Consider the following 20,304-nt stretch of genomic DNA (forward strand, 5'->3'; position numbering starts at 1 on the left):
CAAAAAACAAACAAACACACTCTAAGCCTTCTGAGAATAGGGAGGAAGGAGTGGGAGACTAAACCTAACATTTGACATCTAGTTCAAAGTCAACAACTAGGAACTCAAAGTCCTACCTCCTGAACTATACAAATAAAATCGAGTGATCTCACACTAACAGTTCCATCTCCTGACTTCTCATTATACTGGTTAAAAAGAATATACCAAAACAATTGGACAACACACAGAAAAATGAATTAACAAGGTCTTCTTTATTTTTCTGTTAGTAAGAAGAGTAATTTTTTTAAGGCTCTGAGGAAGAAAGGTGGCTGGCTCTGAAGAAGCTTCTTGTCAGGTTGCAAAATTTTTGAAAGACTCCAAAAGATGTAAAGAGGAGGGAATATGAAAGGAGGGAATACAGAGTGAGTCAGCTAGAATAAATCTGGTGACTCGGGAAACATTTTTCTTTTAGGAAGGTGACTACAAAGAGCTTAACAGAGAATTACCCCGTGGCCCGATTTTGTTTATAACCCCTTCTTTTTACCTTTGCCATCAGGAAAATATAAAAATAACATAAGCTTAAGCAGCACCTCAAGGAACTGAATTAAACACAGCAAAGAACAGCTTGCCTGTACAAAGAAGGTGCTGAGATTCTAAGGCCCTTGAGGTGAACAGGATATGAGCAGATAACTTAGCCTTAGCCAGTCATTAAAGCAAGCAGGTAATTAAATGGTTTTGCTTTCTAAAGGCCAGCAAGCTGAAATAAGAAGATCTAGTGTCAAACTAAGACTAACACAAAAATGCTAAATCTTAATTAGGAATCAGAAGGGTTCTCATGCTCAGAAAATACTGACATGAAGATTTTCTCCCTACTTAGACCAGGCAGATAAGCAAAAAAAACAAAACCAACCAAACCCTACAAAAAAAATAAATAAAAACAGTTCAAATTTGGAGAACAAATACTATTTTATTTTATTTTTTCCCATTCATTTTTTAGAGAAAGTAGAATGGAGAGGGAAAGACAGAGAGATATCGATGTGAGAGACACATCGATTGGTTGCCTCCTGTACGATGCTCGGAACCTTCAACTAAGGTACGTGCCCTTGACCAGAATCGAACCTGGGACCCTTCAGTCTGCGGGCCAACACTATCCAAACTGCCTAGGGTGATACTATTTTATTTTTAAAATCTTGCTCTAAGTACATCGTTCTTAAAATTTGGTATGCAGTATTATTCATTGGAATGGAAATGCATATACTAATTTTATTAGTTAGAATTGTAAGTTTTCTAGACTATATGCTAAGGGAAGAAACCACCCATAGAAGGTGGGGGGTCAAGCAGCACCTACAGTACTCAAAGAAATTAGATCTGAGAGAAAATCATCTGCTGGCCTTTAAAACTCAAATAATTTGTGACAGTACATCACCCATTCTCATAGCCCTATTTAAGCTGGGGTTCTACCAACAGTGACAATCCCAACTAAACCTGAAAACTCTAGGAAGAACAGGAAAAATTAAGTGCTAGGCCAGTGGTCAGCAAATTCATCAGTCAACAGAGCCAAATATCAATAGTACAATGATTGAAATTTCTTTTGAGAGCCAAATTTTTTAAACATAAACTTCTTCTAATGTCACTTCTTCAAAATAGACTCGCCCAGGCTGTGGTATTTTGTGGAAGAGCCACACTAGAGGGGGAAAAGAGCAGCATGTGGCTCGCGAGCTGCAGTTTGCCAACCACAGTGCTAGGCAATCTTATTTTCCTAGAACAACCTAAAATGGCATGTTTTAACAGGGCAATCAAAAAAAAAAAAAAAAAAAAGGAAACCTGCCCTGGCAAGATAGCTCAGTTGGTTGAAGTGTCTTCCCAATGTGTCAGGATTGTGGGTTTGATTCTGGGTCAGGGCACATACAGGAATCAACCAATGAATGTACAGATAGGTGAAACAATAAATTGATGTTTCTCGGTTGGCGGCGAAAGGTCAATGGGGGAAACAGGAGACTCATGTAATACTTTACAATAAAGAATTTAAATTAGAAAAAACTGATGTTTCTCTCTTTCCCTCAAAAAATTCATTTAAAAAAAAAAAAAAAAAAAAAAAAAAAGGAATCTGCCTGGCTGGTGAGCTCAGTAGTGGAGAATTTACCTATGAACCAGAGCACATGCCCAGGTTTTGGTCTCGGTCCCCAGTGGGTGTACAGGAGGCAACCAATCAATGATTCTCTCTCATCATTGATGTTTTTCTCTCTCTCCCCCTCTCCCTTCCTCTCTGGGGCCAGTAAAAATATATCCTATCTAACAAAAGAGTAATATGCAAATTAACCATCACCCTGCCACACCACAAGCCACGCCCACCATCCAATCAGGAGCAAGTATGCAAATCAACCTAACCAAGATGGCTGCAGCCACCGAGAGCAGGAGGAAGGTTGGGTTTCCCCGGTAATGGAGGAAGCCAAGCTTTTCGCACACCCTGGCTGGCCCAGGCCTCCATTCTGGGCTATAAAGTTTCAATTATAGAAGATAAATAAATTCCAACAGAAATGGCCGCCATCACGGAGCAAGCAGGAGGCTTCACTTCGCTCCAGGCTACAAAGTTTCATTTGTAGAAGATAAATAAAATCCCAGATACCAGAGCCTCCACTTGAGTCATGGGGGGCAGGTGTGTGTGGCAGACCTGCAAACCACCATAGGCTCCTAGCCCAGGGAATCCCACACCCCAAGGGAACCCCCACCCTGATCCAGGACACCCTTCAGGGCAAACCAGCTGGCCCCCACCCATGCATCAGGCCTCTATTGTATCTATTGAATAATAATCCTATTTAATAAAAGAGTAATATGCAGTTTGACTATCACTCCAACACACAAGATGGCTGCCCCCATGTGGTCAAAGATGGCTACTCCCATCTTTGGCCTGCAGGGGAGGGCAGTTGGGAGGGATCAGGCCTGCAGGGGAGGGCAGTTAGGAGTAACTAGACTGGCAGAGGAGAGAAGTAGAGGGTGACCAGGCCTGCAGAGGAGGGAAGTTGGGGGCAAACAGGCTGGCAGGGGAGCTGTTAAGCATCAATCAGGCTGGCAGGCAGAAATGGTAACGGGCAATCAGGAAGGCAGGCAGGCGAGCAGTTGGAAGCCAGCAGTCCTGGATTGTGAGAGGGATGTCCGACTGCCCGTTTAGGCCTGATCCTACCGGGATCGGGCTTAAACGGGCAGTCGGACATCCCTCGAAGGGTCCCAGTCTGGAAAGGGTGCAGGCTGGGCTGAGAAACAACCCCCTTTCCCTGGGCACGAATTTTGTGCAACGGGCCTCTAGTCCTATATAATAAAGAGGGCATATGCAAATTGACCATCACTCCACAAAGATGGTGGCGCCCACAGCAGAGGCGAGGGGGAAGTGTCTGTAACACAAAATGGTTATGCCCACAGCGGAGGCGGGATTTCTGTTACACGAGATGGCTGCACCCACAGGGGAGGTCAAATTCCCCTAAAGAGCCTTAACAAGCAATCAGCAAGGACCTGTGGCTGTGTGCTCCCTCTCCCCCACCCTGTGGGGCTTGACAGGGGACCTCAGGCCATGCCCCCCACCCTGGCACCAGGCTGGGGGACCTCAGGCTGCATCCTTGCCCCAGCACTAGGCCAGGGGACCTGAAACCGTGCCCTCCGCTCTGTAGGGCTTGATGGGGGACCTCAAGGTGCACCCTTGCCCCAGTGCTGGGCCGAGGGACCTTAGGCTATCCCCTTGCTGCAGTGCCAGGCTGGGGGACCTCAGGCCATGCCCCCTTCTGGGCGGGGCTTGATGGGATACCTGAGCCTGCTTCACCCTCCTGGTGCCAGGCTGGGGGACCTGAAGGCATGCCCCCTGCCCTGGCCCAGGCTGGGGGACCTAAAGGCCATGCCCACCACCCCAGCACCAGGCCAGGGGGCCTTAGGCTGTGCCTCCCGCCTGGCGGGGCTTGACAAAGGTAGTATGACTGGCCGGGTCTGGATCTAGCCAAATGGGGTGAGGGGCGTGGCCAGATCTGAATCTCATGCAATTTTGAGGCACACATGGGTGGGCGGGGACTTGACTCTGGATCCCGTAGTGTGCCCCAGACTCTGACTGAAAGAAGATTTTCATATACATTTTACTTATTTTCTTTCATTGCTGACCCTTCTATTTTAGAGAAAGGGCAAATAGCAATATTAAAATATTTCCTCTAATTAATACCTTTTTAATGTGCACAAATTTCGTGCACTGGGCCACTAGTTTTAAAAAAACAACAATAAATAAAACAATTCTTATAAAAATTGCAACAGAAACAGACAACTCAATATATGACTGTCTTTAGAAGTTAGTATTAGTGCAATCATACTAAATCACATTGTAATTTACTTTCAAAAGTAAACAATCAAGTTGAGTTAAAAACCAATATTACAAAAGCTAATGTGCTACTATGACTTTTTAAGTCATATAAAACATCCAATGCTATACTTATTTTTAAAAGTAAATGCTAATAATATTATATAGGCCACCCTATGTAACAATTAGAGCTCTAAAGAACCTGTCACACCCATTTCTTAAAACATTTAAATAAACCAATTCTATTATTTTCTTTTTCTGAGTTTACTGCTCAGCAGAAAGATGGACAGAGAAATAAAAATCAAACCAAATCATTTATTTTGTTTTTTAAATTAAAATTTTTTTACTGTTATCTGGTGTAAGGTTTGATGGGAAAGATAGCTTTAAACTAATGACTGAATTGAATAGAAAATTGGAATATTTCATAAGATTCAAAATTAATCACTTTACTGTATAAATTCTATTTATGTATTTGAATTTTTACTGCATTCTTTAATAAAATATGTATTAAAGATTTGATGATATATTTTTAAATGTTTTTATTTCAAAGAGAGAAACATTGATGAGAGAGAAGTATCAATCGTCCTACACGCCCCTATCCCTTCCTTCCCTCTTCTTCCCATGCCCCGCCCAAAGGATTGAGGCTGCAACTTGGGCATGGAACTTAATGGGGAATCGAACCACAGACCTCCTGGTATATGGAAAGACACTCAACTGAGCCACACTGGCCAGGCATATTTGATAAATAGTTTAGAAAAATCTCAAATTACCTAGAATGCCTACATACATAAAACATTCTTGCCAAGACCGGTTTGGCTCAGTGGATAGAGCGTCAGCCTGCGGACTGAAAGGTCCCGGGTTCGATTCCGGTCAAGGGCATGTACCTTGGTTGCAGGCACATCCCCAATGGGAGGTGTGCAGGAGGCAGCTGACTGATGGTTCTCCCTCACCGATGTTTCTATCCCTCTCCCCTCCTCTCTGTAAAAAAGTCAATAAATATATTTAAAAAAAAAAAACATTCTGTAGGCCAAATTTATTGTTTATTATAAAAAAATTATTCAATCTTATTTACATATTAAAGAGTAATTACTGATGTAATTTTTCTATTGCCTAGCTAGTAAAAATGCATTTTCCCTATTAATCGGACAGCCAATAGAGGTTTGATTAGATGGAAAATATTAATAACTACCACATGCATTCACTGTGGCTGCTAGAAAATACTATTGAGGGGAAGAAAAAAGAGAAACATTGTGTTTCCAATTAGTGGCTTGTAGCCAGAATATGATTCAGAGTTATACCAAAAATCCCAAAAAACTGAAACACCAAATACTGTGGCCTAAGTAAACAACTGACAACAATCTATAAAACAAGTACAGAAAAATATCTGTGATCAAGACTTTTTGATGAGGCACAGAAGCCCAAATCAGCAGTGGCTTACCTCTTGAGGGATTTTCCCTTGGGGAAAATCAGTTAGCAGTGTCTGGGATTTCAGTAGCAAGGTTATTTTCTGACCTAGCTACCATAACATAATGAATTCTGTCAAAGCTTAGAAAGAACATAAAAATCTTGCTTCATTATTTTAAACAGTAAATTATATATTCCTAAATGGTGGAAGAGTTAGCCTCATCATTCCAATAATTTACATGTCCATTTAAAACCATAATTAGTTAAGTCCTACTTTTGCTGGCTGTTCCTTATCCATCTTGAGCTAACTTTTCTTATTTATAAAATTTATAAAATTGTTCTACCTATGTCACAAAAATTGTCCTTCAGAACAGAACTACAGGATGACCAGAAGAGGTAATGTGAGTAAAAGTACTTTGGAAACTAAAGCCCAACTTTATTTTATGGCATTATCATTCTTTACATGTAACAACATGTAGGACTATAATATCTTACTGCAAACACATTTATCACTGGGGGGAAAAGTTGGTAACAAGAAATTGATATGACAGCAGGATAACTGGCAACAGGTTTCACTGTTGTTGTTTTTTAAAATTAAATTTATTGGGGTGAAATTGATTAATACCAGGCTTAACTGTTAACATTTAGTATTATCCTGGAAGTACAGGATATCCCAAAGTTACAAAGGTCCCATAAATATAAATCCAAACTACTGTCCTTGCCTCAGTCCCTATTTCCTTCCTCTTCACTTCAATAGGAACTGATGGTGCCATATGACAGGGAAGGGGAATGTTTGGCCTGTGGGCTGTATAAGGTCCATGAAATCATTTGCCCCTGCCAAGCTATTAGGGGAGAGTTAATTAAATGTTTGACCAAATATAATAGGCTAAGTTTAAGTTGATAATTTTGTATGGCCTGAGAATGATGTTATAAATATTCAAATGGCTCTTGTCAGAACAAGGGTTCCCCACTCCTACCATAGAGCCTGCTTGCCTATGCACCATTTCTATCGCCAAATTAAACCTTTTTTCTGCCACTGAAACCCTTTGTCACTATTATACATCAACTGTGGACATCTCTATGCTGGGAAATAAGGCAAAGGTTAAAAGTCAACAGTCAAGAGCTATGTCCTAGGACAAACAGGGATAGTAAAGTTCACTTATAGGAAAAAAGACTGATCTCAGTCATTAGCCTTAATCTCTAAAGCCAATCCAATAAAAATAAAACACCAAATCCAAATATTGACAAACCTACTTTCACTCACAAAGGTTCTATTGGGTCTAGTAATAATTAATGTCGTTTTTAAACATTCGTTTAAAATCTTGCTTGGCGTTGACTTGTATTGACATAACCTTCAAACACGTGGTATCTACAGAACGTGTGAAGTGCAATTAACAAGTTTTGCTTGAAAAAGTTTGTGTTTGGTTTGGTTTTTGTTGCAAAACTAGGGCTAAGAAGATGGCGGATGAAGAGCATATTCGGCACTGCATGCTTTACGAGTTCCAATTAGGAAGAAAAGCAAGTGAGGCTGCAAAAAACATCTGTAGTGCTCTTGGTCAAGATGCAGTTAGCACCAGAAAATGCCAGCGTTGGTTTGAGAAATTTCGCGAGGGAAATTTTTCGTTAGATGACAAGAGTGGTCGAGGCCGTGTGTCCAATTTTGATCAAGAAGCTCTTCAAGCTCTTTTGGTGCAAAATCCTCCTCAAATTACCCAACAAGAGCTTGCGACAACTTTAAATTGTTCACAAAAAACAATTTCCAATCAATTGCGTGCACTTGGCAAAGTCCAAAAGTTTGGAAAATGGGTTCCTCATGAGTTGACCGACAACAACCATAATCAAAGAGTCACAATTTGCAGTTTGCTCCTCTCTCCTCAAAACCGTTTGCCGTTTTTAGAGCAAATTGTTACCGGAGATGAAGAATGGGTGCTGTATGTTAATTTGAAAAGGCGGCCTCAATGGTTGGACAAAAATGAGGCTCCGCAGCCCATGCCAAAACCTGACTTGCATGCGAAAAAAGTGATGTGTGTTTGGTGGAATTTTAAAGGAATTCTTCATTATGAACTTTTACCATCTAACCAAACCATTACAAGTGCAGTGTATAGTGCCCAATTGGAAAGGTTAGCCCAAGCTTTAAGAGAAAAAGAACCCGCGCTGATTAATCGGAAGGGCGTAATTCTTCACCACGATAACGCACGACCGCATACTGCAAGAATCACCGCTGAAAAACTGCGCCAGTTGGAATGGGAAGTTCTCCCTCAACCTGCATATTCTCCTGATATTGCCCCTTCCGATTACCATTTGTTTCGTTCTTTGCAAAACTTTCTTCTTGGAAAAAAAATTAATAATGAAGAATGCCTCAAAAATGCATTGACCGAATTTTTTGCATCAAAATCACAAGAATTTTACAACAGAGGGATTAAAATGCTTCCTGAGCGTTGGGCACAAGTAGTAGAAAACAAAGGCAACTATATTGTTGATTAAATTTTGTTGTATTGTTTAAATAAATTCGATTTAAAAAAGGTATTAGAAAACGACATTAATTATTACTAGACCTAATAGTTTTATCAAGCTACCTATTCATTCTGCTTATCTATCTTCCTCTAACCCAATAACCTACCCTTACCTGTGATGCTAACCAATCTCACTTACTAATGCATGCACTATATCCAATTTAATGGATCTTTTCCTTGCTCTCCCAAAGACCCACACATTATATTTATTTATTGATAGATTGGTTGATTTAAGAAAATGTGTTTTTATTGATTTCAGAGAGGAAGGGCGAGAGATAGAAACATTAATGATGAGAGAGAATCATCAATCAATTGCCAACTACATGCCCCCTACTGGAGATAGAGCTTGCAACCTGGCATGTGTCCTGACCAGGAATCAAACCATGACCTCTGGGTTCATAGGTTGATGCTCAACTATTGGGCAACACTGGCCGGGCCTATCCATTATATTCAATCTAGGGGTGGGGAATATCCAGACCACAGGCAGAATAAGGCCTGTATAATCATTTAGTCTCGCCCTCCCAAGGCATTAGGAGTTAATTAAATATTTGATCAATAATTTTTAAGTTGATAATTTTGTATGGCCTATGAACGATGTTATTAATATCCAAATGGCCCTTGGCAGAAAAAAGGCTCCCTGCTCCTGATTTAAACCATCGCTGTTACTTCTCGGATGTAAGGGACAATAAGTTATGTTAGAAACTTTCTGTACTAATGACATTGATTAGATAGAAAGGAGAAAGCTGGAGGTGAATGGGGTGGAAATGGGGCTGGGGAAAACGTTCAAACCATCTGCTATATCAATTTAACGTAGGTAGATAAGCATATTTTAAAATAGAGCTTTTAAAAGCACATCCAGCCGAAACTGGTTTGGCTCAGTGGATAGAATGTCGGTCTGCAAACTGAAAGGTTCCAGGTTCGATTCTGGTCAAGGGCATGTACATTGGTTGTGGGCACATCCCCAGCGAGGATGTGCAGGAAGCAGCTGATCAATGTCTCTCTCTCATCGATGTTACTAACTCTCTATCCCTCTCTCTCATCGATATTTCTAACTCTCTATCCCTCTACCTTCCTCTCTGTAAAAAAAAAAAAAATCAATAAAACTATATTTTAAAAAATAAAAACACATCCAAATTGTTAATTCTACTGCTAATAACCAGAAAGATAATTTCCTCAGTCTTTCAATTTAAATAAAAACTTTCAGGAACAAATTTAAAAGAGGTCTATGGATATTAAGTCATCCATCCCTAGTGTTTCCAATTCAAAAGCAAAGACAGAAAGAGCACTCTCACCCCTTCTCTTTGCCTACTTAGTAACCAGGATGTCTGCTTCTAAGAAAGTGAGTTTGAATAAAGCTCTACATTCTATTTATTGGTTCTCTAGAAAGCTTGACCTGTGGTTTATAAGAATGTCCCTGGTTCCATGTGTTGGTACTAGAATAATCTATTATGATTAGTAGTGGTCAAGTAGGTCTTATACAGGTATGGCTTGCACTGTTTACAGGCTGTCTACTTGAAAATATTGTTAAAGATTTTTGTTAAGTTACCAAAAATTTTATGCTTCACTCTTGGCCTTTCTTAAAACATTTTATTGCTCCCACCCCAAACCCTCGCCTTCTCTTAAAAATTTTAAGGATTAGGGCCCTGTGGAAAAAATAATTTTTTTGGGTTTTTTTGGTTTTTTGCTTTTAAGACTATTTGCACAATTAAAATAAAGTTCTCATTGGGGCATTATCAGAATTTAACCACTGTCTTGAATAGGATACACTAGTCTTACAATGAAACCATTCAAATCACAATTTCAATACAAATTCAAGGCAAGAATTTAATTTAATCATTTATGAAGTTACAAGCTTACCACATAATCTTCTAATTCAGAAATATAAACACTTTTTGAAAAGTACACACAATGTCCTAAGACTAAATTTCTGATTAAAAAAACATTACTTATTGTTATGTAAGAATATGGGTAATGACATCTACTAAACCATTAACAGATTAACCACCTCCAATTCAGTTAAAACAAGAGATTAATCGGGCATATTTACAAGTTATTACTACAGTATATAATATTAACAAGCATGAGCACCCAAAACAAACACTAACACAAACACTGATATATAAACTAATATATCTTATTTCTTCAATAGCCTTAGACAACTAAACACGTAATTTAAAACTAATTTAATTATATGAATTCTGAAGTTTTGATAAAAATATGTATTTGTTAATTAAATAGAAAGACTTATAATAAAGACCTACATATCTATTCAGTCTTTATTTTTCTTTTCCTGCTTATTCAAAGGTTGCAAAAGAAAGATAAAATTAAATTTCTATTAAATTTCTAAATAGTTTTCCCAAATTCAAATGAATAAATCTGAAGGCCAAACATTCTTTCTATAACCTACAGAAATAATTTTTGTTAGAAGCCATATTATTTATTAGGTGGTTGCTGATGAATCAAGGTGCTTTAAGTCACTTCAGGTAGTTAGTGATGATCTGGAGTCTAAATCACATCTGCACATATATTTCTTAAATGGTCTCTCCAATAAATCTTTAAATTTATTATCCTTGATATTACAAAGGGGCAGCCACTGAATCTGAGACAATGACTAAGAATGGAACTGAGCAGCCGAAACCGGTTTGGCTCAGTGGATAGAGCATCTGCCTGCCCCCCGAAGGGTCCTGGGTTCGATTCAGGTCAAAGGCATGTACATTGGTTGCGGGCACATCCCCAGTGGGGGGTGTGCAGGAGGCAGCTGATCGATGTTTCTAGCTCTCTATCCCTCTCTCTTCCTCTCTGTAAAAAAATCAATAAATTAAAAAAAAAAAAGAATGGAACTGAGCAAATTAGTATGAGGAAATTGTTGCCTACATGTGTCCTTGTTAAATTCTGTATACTTAAAATGTTTGTAGACAAAAAGAGTTTGTGGACCTAAAACCAACTGACCCTGATGGAATGCCAAACTATAAATTGCCAGACAGCTGCAGCTGGTAATAAAATTCTAAGATCTGAAGAGCGGTAGCAGGACCTGATTATATGGTAATCTGAGAGAAGGCAAAAGAGCTAGAAGAATAACTGATAGGCTGGTAGCTATAGTAACCAAGATAAATTTGTATACTGACTGGGGAAAAACATTAGGGTTGCCATCAGGTATGAGGCCCACATTGTGTCTTACGTGCTTTTTCCTCAATTTTGAATCATGAAATGACAGACTAACACAAAGACTGTTCAATTTGAGAAAATGAATAGGGCTCTGCTCTGAAGAGTAAGGAAAGCATTCAATTAAAGGTTTAGCTGGTTAGCAGAATAATATCCAACATCTAGAAGGGAACAGACCTTATGAAAGTTGGTAGAAATTAGCTTAACTCTGGGTAGAAAATAGAAATGCAAGTTAATTATCAATTCCAGTTAAACATCAGAAAGACATCATAAAGCACCTGCAGTTTTTATTACTTTAAATCTTGTTTGAAGTATTTCTTTGGGCTATTAATTATTAATCTCTTACAGAAAGGTATTTAATTCACTGTGTAGCTACATATCTAAAATAGCACTAAATGGTGTGATTTGCCATTCTCAGTTACCCATGCCCCAGGGAGCAGCCTTATAACATGCTCTCTAAAGTTTGTAGGGCTACCTTCACCACTTTCACTTCCATCCATCACCACCACCCTCATGATCACATACTTCCTCCACCCATATTACCCCAGGAAGTAATTACTAGAATTGCAGGCGGAGAATAAGAAGAAGAAAAAAAGCCTCATCAAGGGGCTTCCGGGACGAATTCACCTGACTTTGTCCAAGTTAAAACAATGAACTGAAAAGAAAAAGAGTTCTGTGTAATGTATTTGTTACAAAATAAGTCTTAAATACCAACAACTGGAAATTATTTTCTGTTCTGTAGAATCACCAGTGTACTGTTGATATCCTAAATCTAGCTAGGTTCTTAACATTTTAAAAAATCAAATTTTATCTACCCTACTTTATGCAGTAGATTATCACAACAGAATAAAGTTTTTAGTTTATAGAAGTTTGTACAGATTCAAAGTGAGCCCCCAAACTACAGAGATACTACCATTGTCCTATCTCTATCAGTGATCATTTGACAACTGGAGGCCACTAAATTTATAACTTGAATTTACTAATTAATATATAAGTTTCTCTCATTTCAGTATGTTACCTGGGTGTAATAAAACAGCATTTACAAATATATTCCTATCAATCCACATAGCCAACAGCAATAAAATATTTAATCTATGATTAAATATCAACTCATGAACAGCCATTTAAAAATAATTTTTTTATTGATTGCAGAGAGGGAGAGAGAGAAACACCAGTGATGAGAATCATTGATGGGCTGCCTCCTGCATGCCCCCTACTGGGGATCGAGCCCACAAACCAGACATATGTCCTTGACTGGAATGGAACCTGCGACCCCTTCAGTCTGCAGGCAGACACTGAGCCAAGCAGGCTAGGGCTGAACAGCCATTTTTTATTTTTTTTTTTAAGGAATCTTTCCATAAATAACCCTTATCCACAAATAATTTTTATTAAAACTTGTATCAATTTTCAATTCAGAGAGAAAAATGTTTATGATGCCCAAGTAAAGTGAGAAGCTGCAAAGGAAGCTCTGCAACTTTTTGGTGTGGTTTTTTTTTTTAGGATAAATTCTTCAGGACAGTTTGATCTCAGTTCTTACAGTTTGAAAATCAAGATTTCACTATTACTCTAATCTACAAAGATAAGTCAGTTGACACTGACTAGATTGCTAAAAATAAAATGAAATAAGTAACCACCACTGTTCCTAGATCAGCTACTGTGTAATCTTTGTTCATCCTGACCTGGAGAAAATTAGTGGGCAAAATTCAAGATCCTAGAACAATGTCTTCTGACAAAAGGTATGAAAAAACAGAATCTCAGTAGATGAGAAAAAACCATCTTAAGAGCCCAACTAGCCGAAACCGGTTTGGCTCAGTGGTAGAGCGTTGGTCTGCGGACTGAAAGGTCACAGGTTCGATTCCGGTCAGGGGCATGTATGTTGGTTGCGGGCACATCCCCGGTAGGGGGTGTGCAAGAGGCGGCTGGTCGGTGTTTCTCTCTCATCGACGTTTCTAGCTCTCTATCTCTCTCCCTTCCTTTCTGTAAAAAATCAATAAAATATATTTAAAAAAAGAAAAAAGAAAGAAAAAAAAAAAGAGCCCAACTAATAGGGTAAATGCCAAAAACCTACAGCAGGAATATCCAGCAAGCAATACTTTACCTCCTTCCACAGACAAGGCAACATGGAATAAATGAGCAAACAGGTGACTGGAGTTCTAGTTCCCAGTCTGCCACTACAGCAATATGTCACTTCCCTTCTCTGAGCCTAGATTTCTTCCAGTTAGATGGGAGGCCTGAATTAAATGATCTATCAGTCTCATTACTCTAAAATTGTTATCATTCTATCCTTCTTCCCAACACCTCAAAATATTTTGGTTGCCATGAAAAATTAATTTTAAATAAATGATCTCACTCATTTATGGAAAATAAAGAACATTAGAACCTGATGAACAAAAAGATAGACACAGAGGCAGTAAAGCAACGAAGAGACTGTCAAATTACAGTGAGAAAGCTGGGGAGTGTTGGGGAGAGGGAGAAAGAGATCAACCAAAGGACTTGTATGCATGCATATAAGCACAACCAATGGACACAAGACACTGGGGCGGGGGAAGGGGGGATGAGGGCATGTGACGGGGGTAAGGGAGGCAGGGGGAAGGTCGATGGGGGAAAAAAGGAGATATATGTACTACTATAGGTAATACTTAAAACAATAAAATAAAATTGGAAAAAGAATGCTCAAATGTCCCATTTATTTTTATAACATGATGTTCTCAGTGCTAACCTTTAGTATGCATATACTATATAATCCACAAATTAGCAGGAACATTCATCTCCTATAGAATTTACCCAGTAAATCTTTAATTTGAAATCTACTGGTTTTGCATCATGTCCCAATACCATCAACTTTGTTCAATTAAAAACTAAAATAAAATCATAGAAAGATTTCCTAAGAACCAAAGTTTATCAATAAAAGCACATTATTAAACCTCAATATGACAGACTTTTACAGTTGGAAGGGTGCTCAGAATCTCCTCAATTTAAAGATGAGGAAATGAAATGACTCACAGTCCAGGGCTTTCTTCTACTATACCACACTTCCTCCTCTCCTTCCTGCTTTATCAAAAGACAGCATGGTAGCAGAAAAAAACAACACTAGACTGAAACTAATCTGATTATAGTCCTAACTCTGTTACTGATTTGCCATGGCACCTTGGACAAGTCACTTTCCCTTAACAAAAACAGATCCAGAGACAGAGAAACATCATCAGACCATTAAACCGCAGTGGGCTTTGGTTCTCATAACATTTTATATGGGGTTTAACTAGATGTCCCTTCTAGCTGTAGCATACCATGATTTTATAAAATTCCTATCTGACAAAACAAAATACACATTCCTGAAAGAGAAAGTGGAAACTTCTAGCCAAGAGAACAGAAAAGTTGGGTTGCTGGTTTTAAATAGATGCATCAGTTCAATTCATCAAGTTAGTCCTAAAGTGTTTTACTTCAGAACACACACACACAGTGTGAGGCTGCTACGATGCATTAGAAAAAAAATACTAAAGTAGGAGTCTAGAGAATTGGTTTCAAATTCCAGCTCTGTCACAAGTGTTCCTCTTAGGCCAATTCATTAGCCTCTTTGCGCCTAAGGTTCCTCATATATAAAAATGGAAATAAGAGTAAGAAAACATGACCTAAAGTATCAACCAAAATAAAGCATTATAAATGTGGTATATATTGCAAAGCTGATCAAGTGGAGATGATCTGCCACTGTGGAAAAGTAGGCTGCATTGGAATAAAGTCTCCCTATTAAAAAAGGGGGGGGCCTATTTTTAACTTATTAAATTTGCTTTCAAGAGTAGAATAAAGCAGAAAATACCATTGGAGGGGAATAGAAAAAAAAAACAATATTAGGAAATGGATTATGTATTTGGATTCCACTAATTAACAAAAATGAAACAACTTTGAACTGCCCACTCAGTTTACTACAAATTTGGTGAAATGGTCTGTGTCCTCTAGAACTGTGGTCTGCTTTGGCCCCTTGAGAGTGGCTCTTCCACAAAATACCACGCCTGGGTGAGTCTATTTTGAAGAAATGGCATTAGAAGAAATTTAAGTTTAAAAAATTGGGCTCTCAGAGCCGAAACCGGTTTGGCTCAGTGGTAGAGCATCGGTCTGCGGACTGAAAGGTCCCAGGTTCGATTCCGGTCAAGGGCATGTACCTGGGTTGCGGGCACATCCCCAGTAGGAGGTGTGCAAGAGGCAGCTGGTCGTTGTTTCTCATCGACGTTTCTAACTCTCTAGCTCTCTCCCTTCCTCTCTGTGAAAAATCAATAAAATATATATTTTTTTAAAAATTTGGCTCTCAAAAGAAATTTCAATGGCTGTACTGTTATTTGGCTCTGTTGACTGATGAGTTTGCCGACCACTGCTCTAGAACATACAATAGCAAGAAGCATTTACTTTTTAAAAATCCTCACCTGAGGATATGTTTTTCTTATTTAGAGAGAGAGGAAGGAGAGGAACAAACACCAACGTGAGAGAGAAATATTGATCGGTTGCCTCACATATGCACCAGGTCAGAGGATTGAACCCCCAACCTGCGTATGTGCCCTGACCAGGAATCAAACCCCTGACCTTTCGGTGTACAGGGCAATGCTCAAACAACAAGCCACGCTGGCCATAGTGCAAGAAACATCTTTTAAGTGCCCAAACTCAGTCTGTTAACCTCTTACAGTATGTATGGTGCGCTACTTTGGTTCACATTAAAGGACAGAAGATATTCTGATGACCAGGTATCTAGTGACCCCATCTGTTTTCACAGATAAGATTTCTCACTGCATTTCTAGGTCTCCTCACAGTACCTTATGCAAATGACAAAACTTGTCACAAAGGATAAAGGATATGTTAATTATGCCAACCTTTTCCTATTCTGGCAGTACTGCTAGTTCTTTTCAGATGCAGTTCTCCAGGTGAGTTCACTAATTCTCTTCCAAATCCCCCGACTATTACAGGATGAAGTCATGAAATTGAGACTGAAATAGTTTTATCCATAGGGCTCAACAGGCTAAACATTTGGGCAGGTTAGAGTTAAAATTAGAACATTGGGTCCCAAGAGAGAGATTTTTACTTTTCACCTAGTATCAAAGGATCAGAGAGCTTGAGAAGCTATATTGTCCCATGAGGGAAGAAATGACTCTATCAATTCTATCAAAATGACTCATCGGTTTAGACAAGTTAAATAGCTCCAAGTTCTGCATACTTCCTCCCAAAGTAAGCACTGTATGAAGTTAATTTTGCTATTTCCAAGGAAGGAAGGAGAAGGGAATAAACATTTGAGTTCTTTCTGTGCCAGGTGCTGCACTTGGCAGTTTACACAGGTGCCGATATGACTGTCCTTCGAAATTAAATGTTTTGTTCATTAGAAAAGAACCACTATTCACACAGTTCTAAATTGATTACAATCCTACACATCAATTGTTATTTTCCTCCCCATTCCACACACACACATAAGTACTAAAGAATTTAAACTGAACTGAAAGTTCATTACTTTGAGAAGGAAACCACAAAAATAAAATTTAATTTCAAGGGGATCCAATGTATTTGGAAATCCAAATGTATTTTCTATCCTCTACCATTTAGCTATTAACTTGTTTCAGATACTGAATTTGAAGGAGATTCAGTGAAACCTCAAGATTGGCCATTCCCACCCCCAAATCCCCTCATAGTGATATGAAGAGGGTATGAAGAAGGTTGGTGAAACACACATCAAGATTTACCTATGTACATTCTTTGACTTTATTGCTGTAATTTTCTTGGTAATACATTATATATTAGGTTTTAAAATGACTTCTAGAATGTAAGGATAACTCTGCTTGCATCAAACAAGGTCTTTTTTCCAAGGAGTAAGCTTGAAAATGGATGGCAGTTGGCCATATTAGTGTCTTACAATTATATACAAATTTTACCAATTCTCAAGTTATTACACCATGAACATATATATTTTACTGCCTCTAGTCCCACACAAGTCCGTAGAAGAGTTTGACAAAATCTCTATAAATATTATTCCAACTCTGAATAGCGGAGGGGTGGGTAAATAAGAGTCCTAGTCAAGGGAAGCATTCCAACTACTGTACTTCCTACTCAGAATCTCCCATATTAATCACCACTAAAACATCTTGCAGAATTAGATAAAAAGCACAAAGCTGTGGCTCTCCTTCCAACCACCAGATTACTCAGCACTTGTTTGTATCTCTGTAGTCTGTTGTATACATTTATGTGCAGCTACCTTTTAAGACTGCATTCTCCCTAATGGTAAAGGGCATTCAATTTCTTTCGCCTCACCGTAAGGTGGCATTCTAATAAAACACTGTTGATCTAGAGTACATCAGCTAGAGGACTTTCCTAAGTAAACACCCAACCCTTTTCGCCACTCCTTTTTTTTCTGTGCAAGGAAAAGAGCATGGTAAATCAGGAGGTTTACAGCTACCTCTGAAATAGGTGTTAGCGGCAAAAAAAAAAAAAAAAAAAAAAAAAAAAAAAAAAAAAAGGGAAAAGGGAAATGTAATTTCTCCCGTTACCGCTCCTTTAATCTATGGAAATCCAAGGCCAAACGGATGTTTCAAAGGTAAGCTCTGAACCCCACAAACACAAATCGCCGGCTCTCCGGCTTTCAGGCACGTCAGCTGTCCCACCTCGCAGAAAGCCGGGCGAGACGAGAAAGGGGTTCCCTTGGAGCTCCAGAGGTCTCTCACCAGGGCAAGGAAGGGGTTTGCCCGAGGTGGGCGATCCCCCATCCCAGACTCACTGAAGTGCCGGAGACAGGAGCAGCGCTGGACACAGCGGGACCAGCGAGGGGTGAAGGGGAACGGCACAGGGGAAGCCGGGTGACCGTGACGCCCGGCTTCGGGGCCATAGCTACTTACCCTACAGGGTAGCCACCCCCTTGGTGCACATCTTCTGGGGCATCAAAGAATTCTTCGGTGTCGCTTTCCGACGCCATTTATAGGACACACCCGCGGGTGAGGGGGCCGACGCCGCCTAGGAGGGTGACTCTCGTCTCCTCCCGGTCGTCCTCCACCCGGCAAGACCGTGGGAGGTGGGTCCCGCGCGATGAGGGGTGAACGGACGTTCTGAAGTGAAGAGCCGGTTCGGAGCAGGGGGGCGCCGTCAGCTGCGGGGCTGCGGGAATGACCAGCAAAGCGGCCGTCTTAAGAGATGAGACGGCGTAGGGTCCAGGGACTGTGGCAGCCGCCGCTCCCCGCAATGGGTATATGTCTAGAGCGAGAGAAGAGGCGGTGGCTCTCGTCAAAGGGGGAGGGCGGGCGCGCGGACTACAGCGGCTCCGGTTTCTCCCGAAGCAGCAATTACAGCAGCTGTGAGAGCTAGTTGTCCGCAAAATACGGACGGGCACCTACCCTCGCGAGATTTCGGGCGGAGGCCGGTAAAGCGTGGGCGGGGCGACGAGGGGGCGGGGGCGGTTCCAGAGGGGCAGCGCTCGGATTTCTCCAGCTCCAGAAGCCTATCAAAACGGCGCAAGCGCGTTGAGGGCGTTCGGTGAGGGCCGGAAGTAGCCTAGAAGGGTGGGGCAGAGCTCCAAAGGGAGGAGCCTAGAACCTGCGCAGGAGCGGCGTGGTACCCCGGCTCTGAGGGAGCGCACCCCGACGTAGGTGGTGGTTTGGCGAACCTTTTAACCACTGACTGTACAGTTCCTGAATGAGGCATTTTTAGAGAGGTGATTTCGAGTCCGCTTTTTTTTTTTCTTACGAGGAAATGGTCTAGGAAACGTTGGCATTGTGGTTTGCATTTACATCGTCTTAATTTGTCCAAACCCCGAATAGCCCACCCTAAGGCATAGGCAGATCCACCACCTCTAGCGGTACTAGAATAGCGTGCCCTATTTACTTCAAGATCTCTAATTGAGATCCCTAGATATGGTCCTGTGGGCCACAGGGTGGGGTACATGAGAAATGTGGGGAGTGTACCTGTTCCATGGATTGTTGTTGGAACTGAGCCAGTTATTTTTCTCTATAAATATCCGTTGCTGCCCACACCTAATGTAATGGAAATTCTTATGTACTCTCCAAAATGTGCATCAGTCAAATGGTAAATGCTATATACTGAGCAGATACCCTTGCAAGGCTAAGATCAAGTAACTACATTCTGATTCTCGACTGCCCAATGTCCAGTGATGAAAATAAGTACTTTATAAAAGATTAATGTGTTCTTTCTTAAACATCAGGTCATTGACGATCAAAGTGATTACATTAACTTTCTATATGATTGTGAAGTACATTTATTTATTTTTTCCCCACTGACACTGCAGGAGAGCTCTCTGAGCTGTTTGGGCAGCCTCAAGTATTGCTAAAGATGGCTGCAGAAAAGATTGGCTTGGGATGGGGGCATGGCCACAGAAAGGCTGAAATAGGACTGTGGATTCCTCCTTATAAAGCAACCAGGAAAAGATCTGGCATTGTCTGGCAGACTTGTGTAAAACCAAATGCCAGGTACTGTATACTGTAGCACCCCAGGGAGTTCAGGGAAAATACTGCATATTTAAATATGATAATATTTCTTCCATCAAACCATACAACTATTCATACTGGATAAATAAATACCAGTAAATAGCCTCATTCAGTTTAGGTCAGATACTGCCAAATAAGTGTAGGTTAGATGAATTTGACTATCATATTATTAAAAATTACAAAATAAAAAATTTTTGGTTTCCAGAGCTTTTTGTATTTTAGAATTGTAGGAAAAGGAGTTGTAAACCATTGTAAGGATACGACTTTGGTCACAATCCAGTAATTGTTAGTTTTTATGCGTTTTAAATATGTTAATTTCCCAGGTAAAAGAATGTATCTCAAAGTACTAACTTATTTGTTGCTCACTAAAAAAGATAATTTTTTTCTTATGCATTATGGAGAGATATAAGTAAATAACCTACCTGAATTTATTATCTTCCTAGCTATCTAATTAAGT

At 40.0% G+C, this 20,304-nt stretch overlaps 1 protein-coding gene across 1 annotated transcript in view; it reads right to left on the reverse strand.

The window, feature by feature from the left end:
* WDR44 (WD repeat domain 44) overlaps positions 1-18,736 on the reverse strand; it is a 97,148-nt gene extending 78,412 nt beyond the window's left edge. Inside the window, exon 1 of the mRNA XM_036443428.2 lies at positions 18,249-18,736. Coding sequence (XP_036299321.1) covers positions 18,249-18,325 — 77 coding nt within the window. The 5' untranslated portion in view covers positions 18,326-18,736. The remainder of the gene's footprint in view (positions 1-18,248) is intronic.
* Between the last annotated feature and the right edge of the window lie 1,568 nt (positions 18,737-20,304).

Source organism: Pipistrellus kuhlii, unplaced genomic scaffold (genome assembly GCF_014108245.1).
Source record: "Pipistrellus kuhlii isolate mPipKuh1 unplaced genomic scaffold, mPipKuh1.p scaffold_m20_p_19, whole genome shotgun sequence".
NCBI classification, from domain to species: domain Eukaryota; kingdom Metazoa; phylum Chordata; class Mammalia; order Chiroptera; family Vespertilionidae; genus Pipistrellus; species Pipistrellus kuhlii.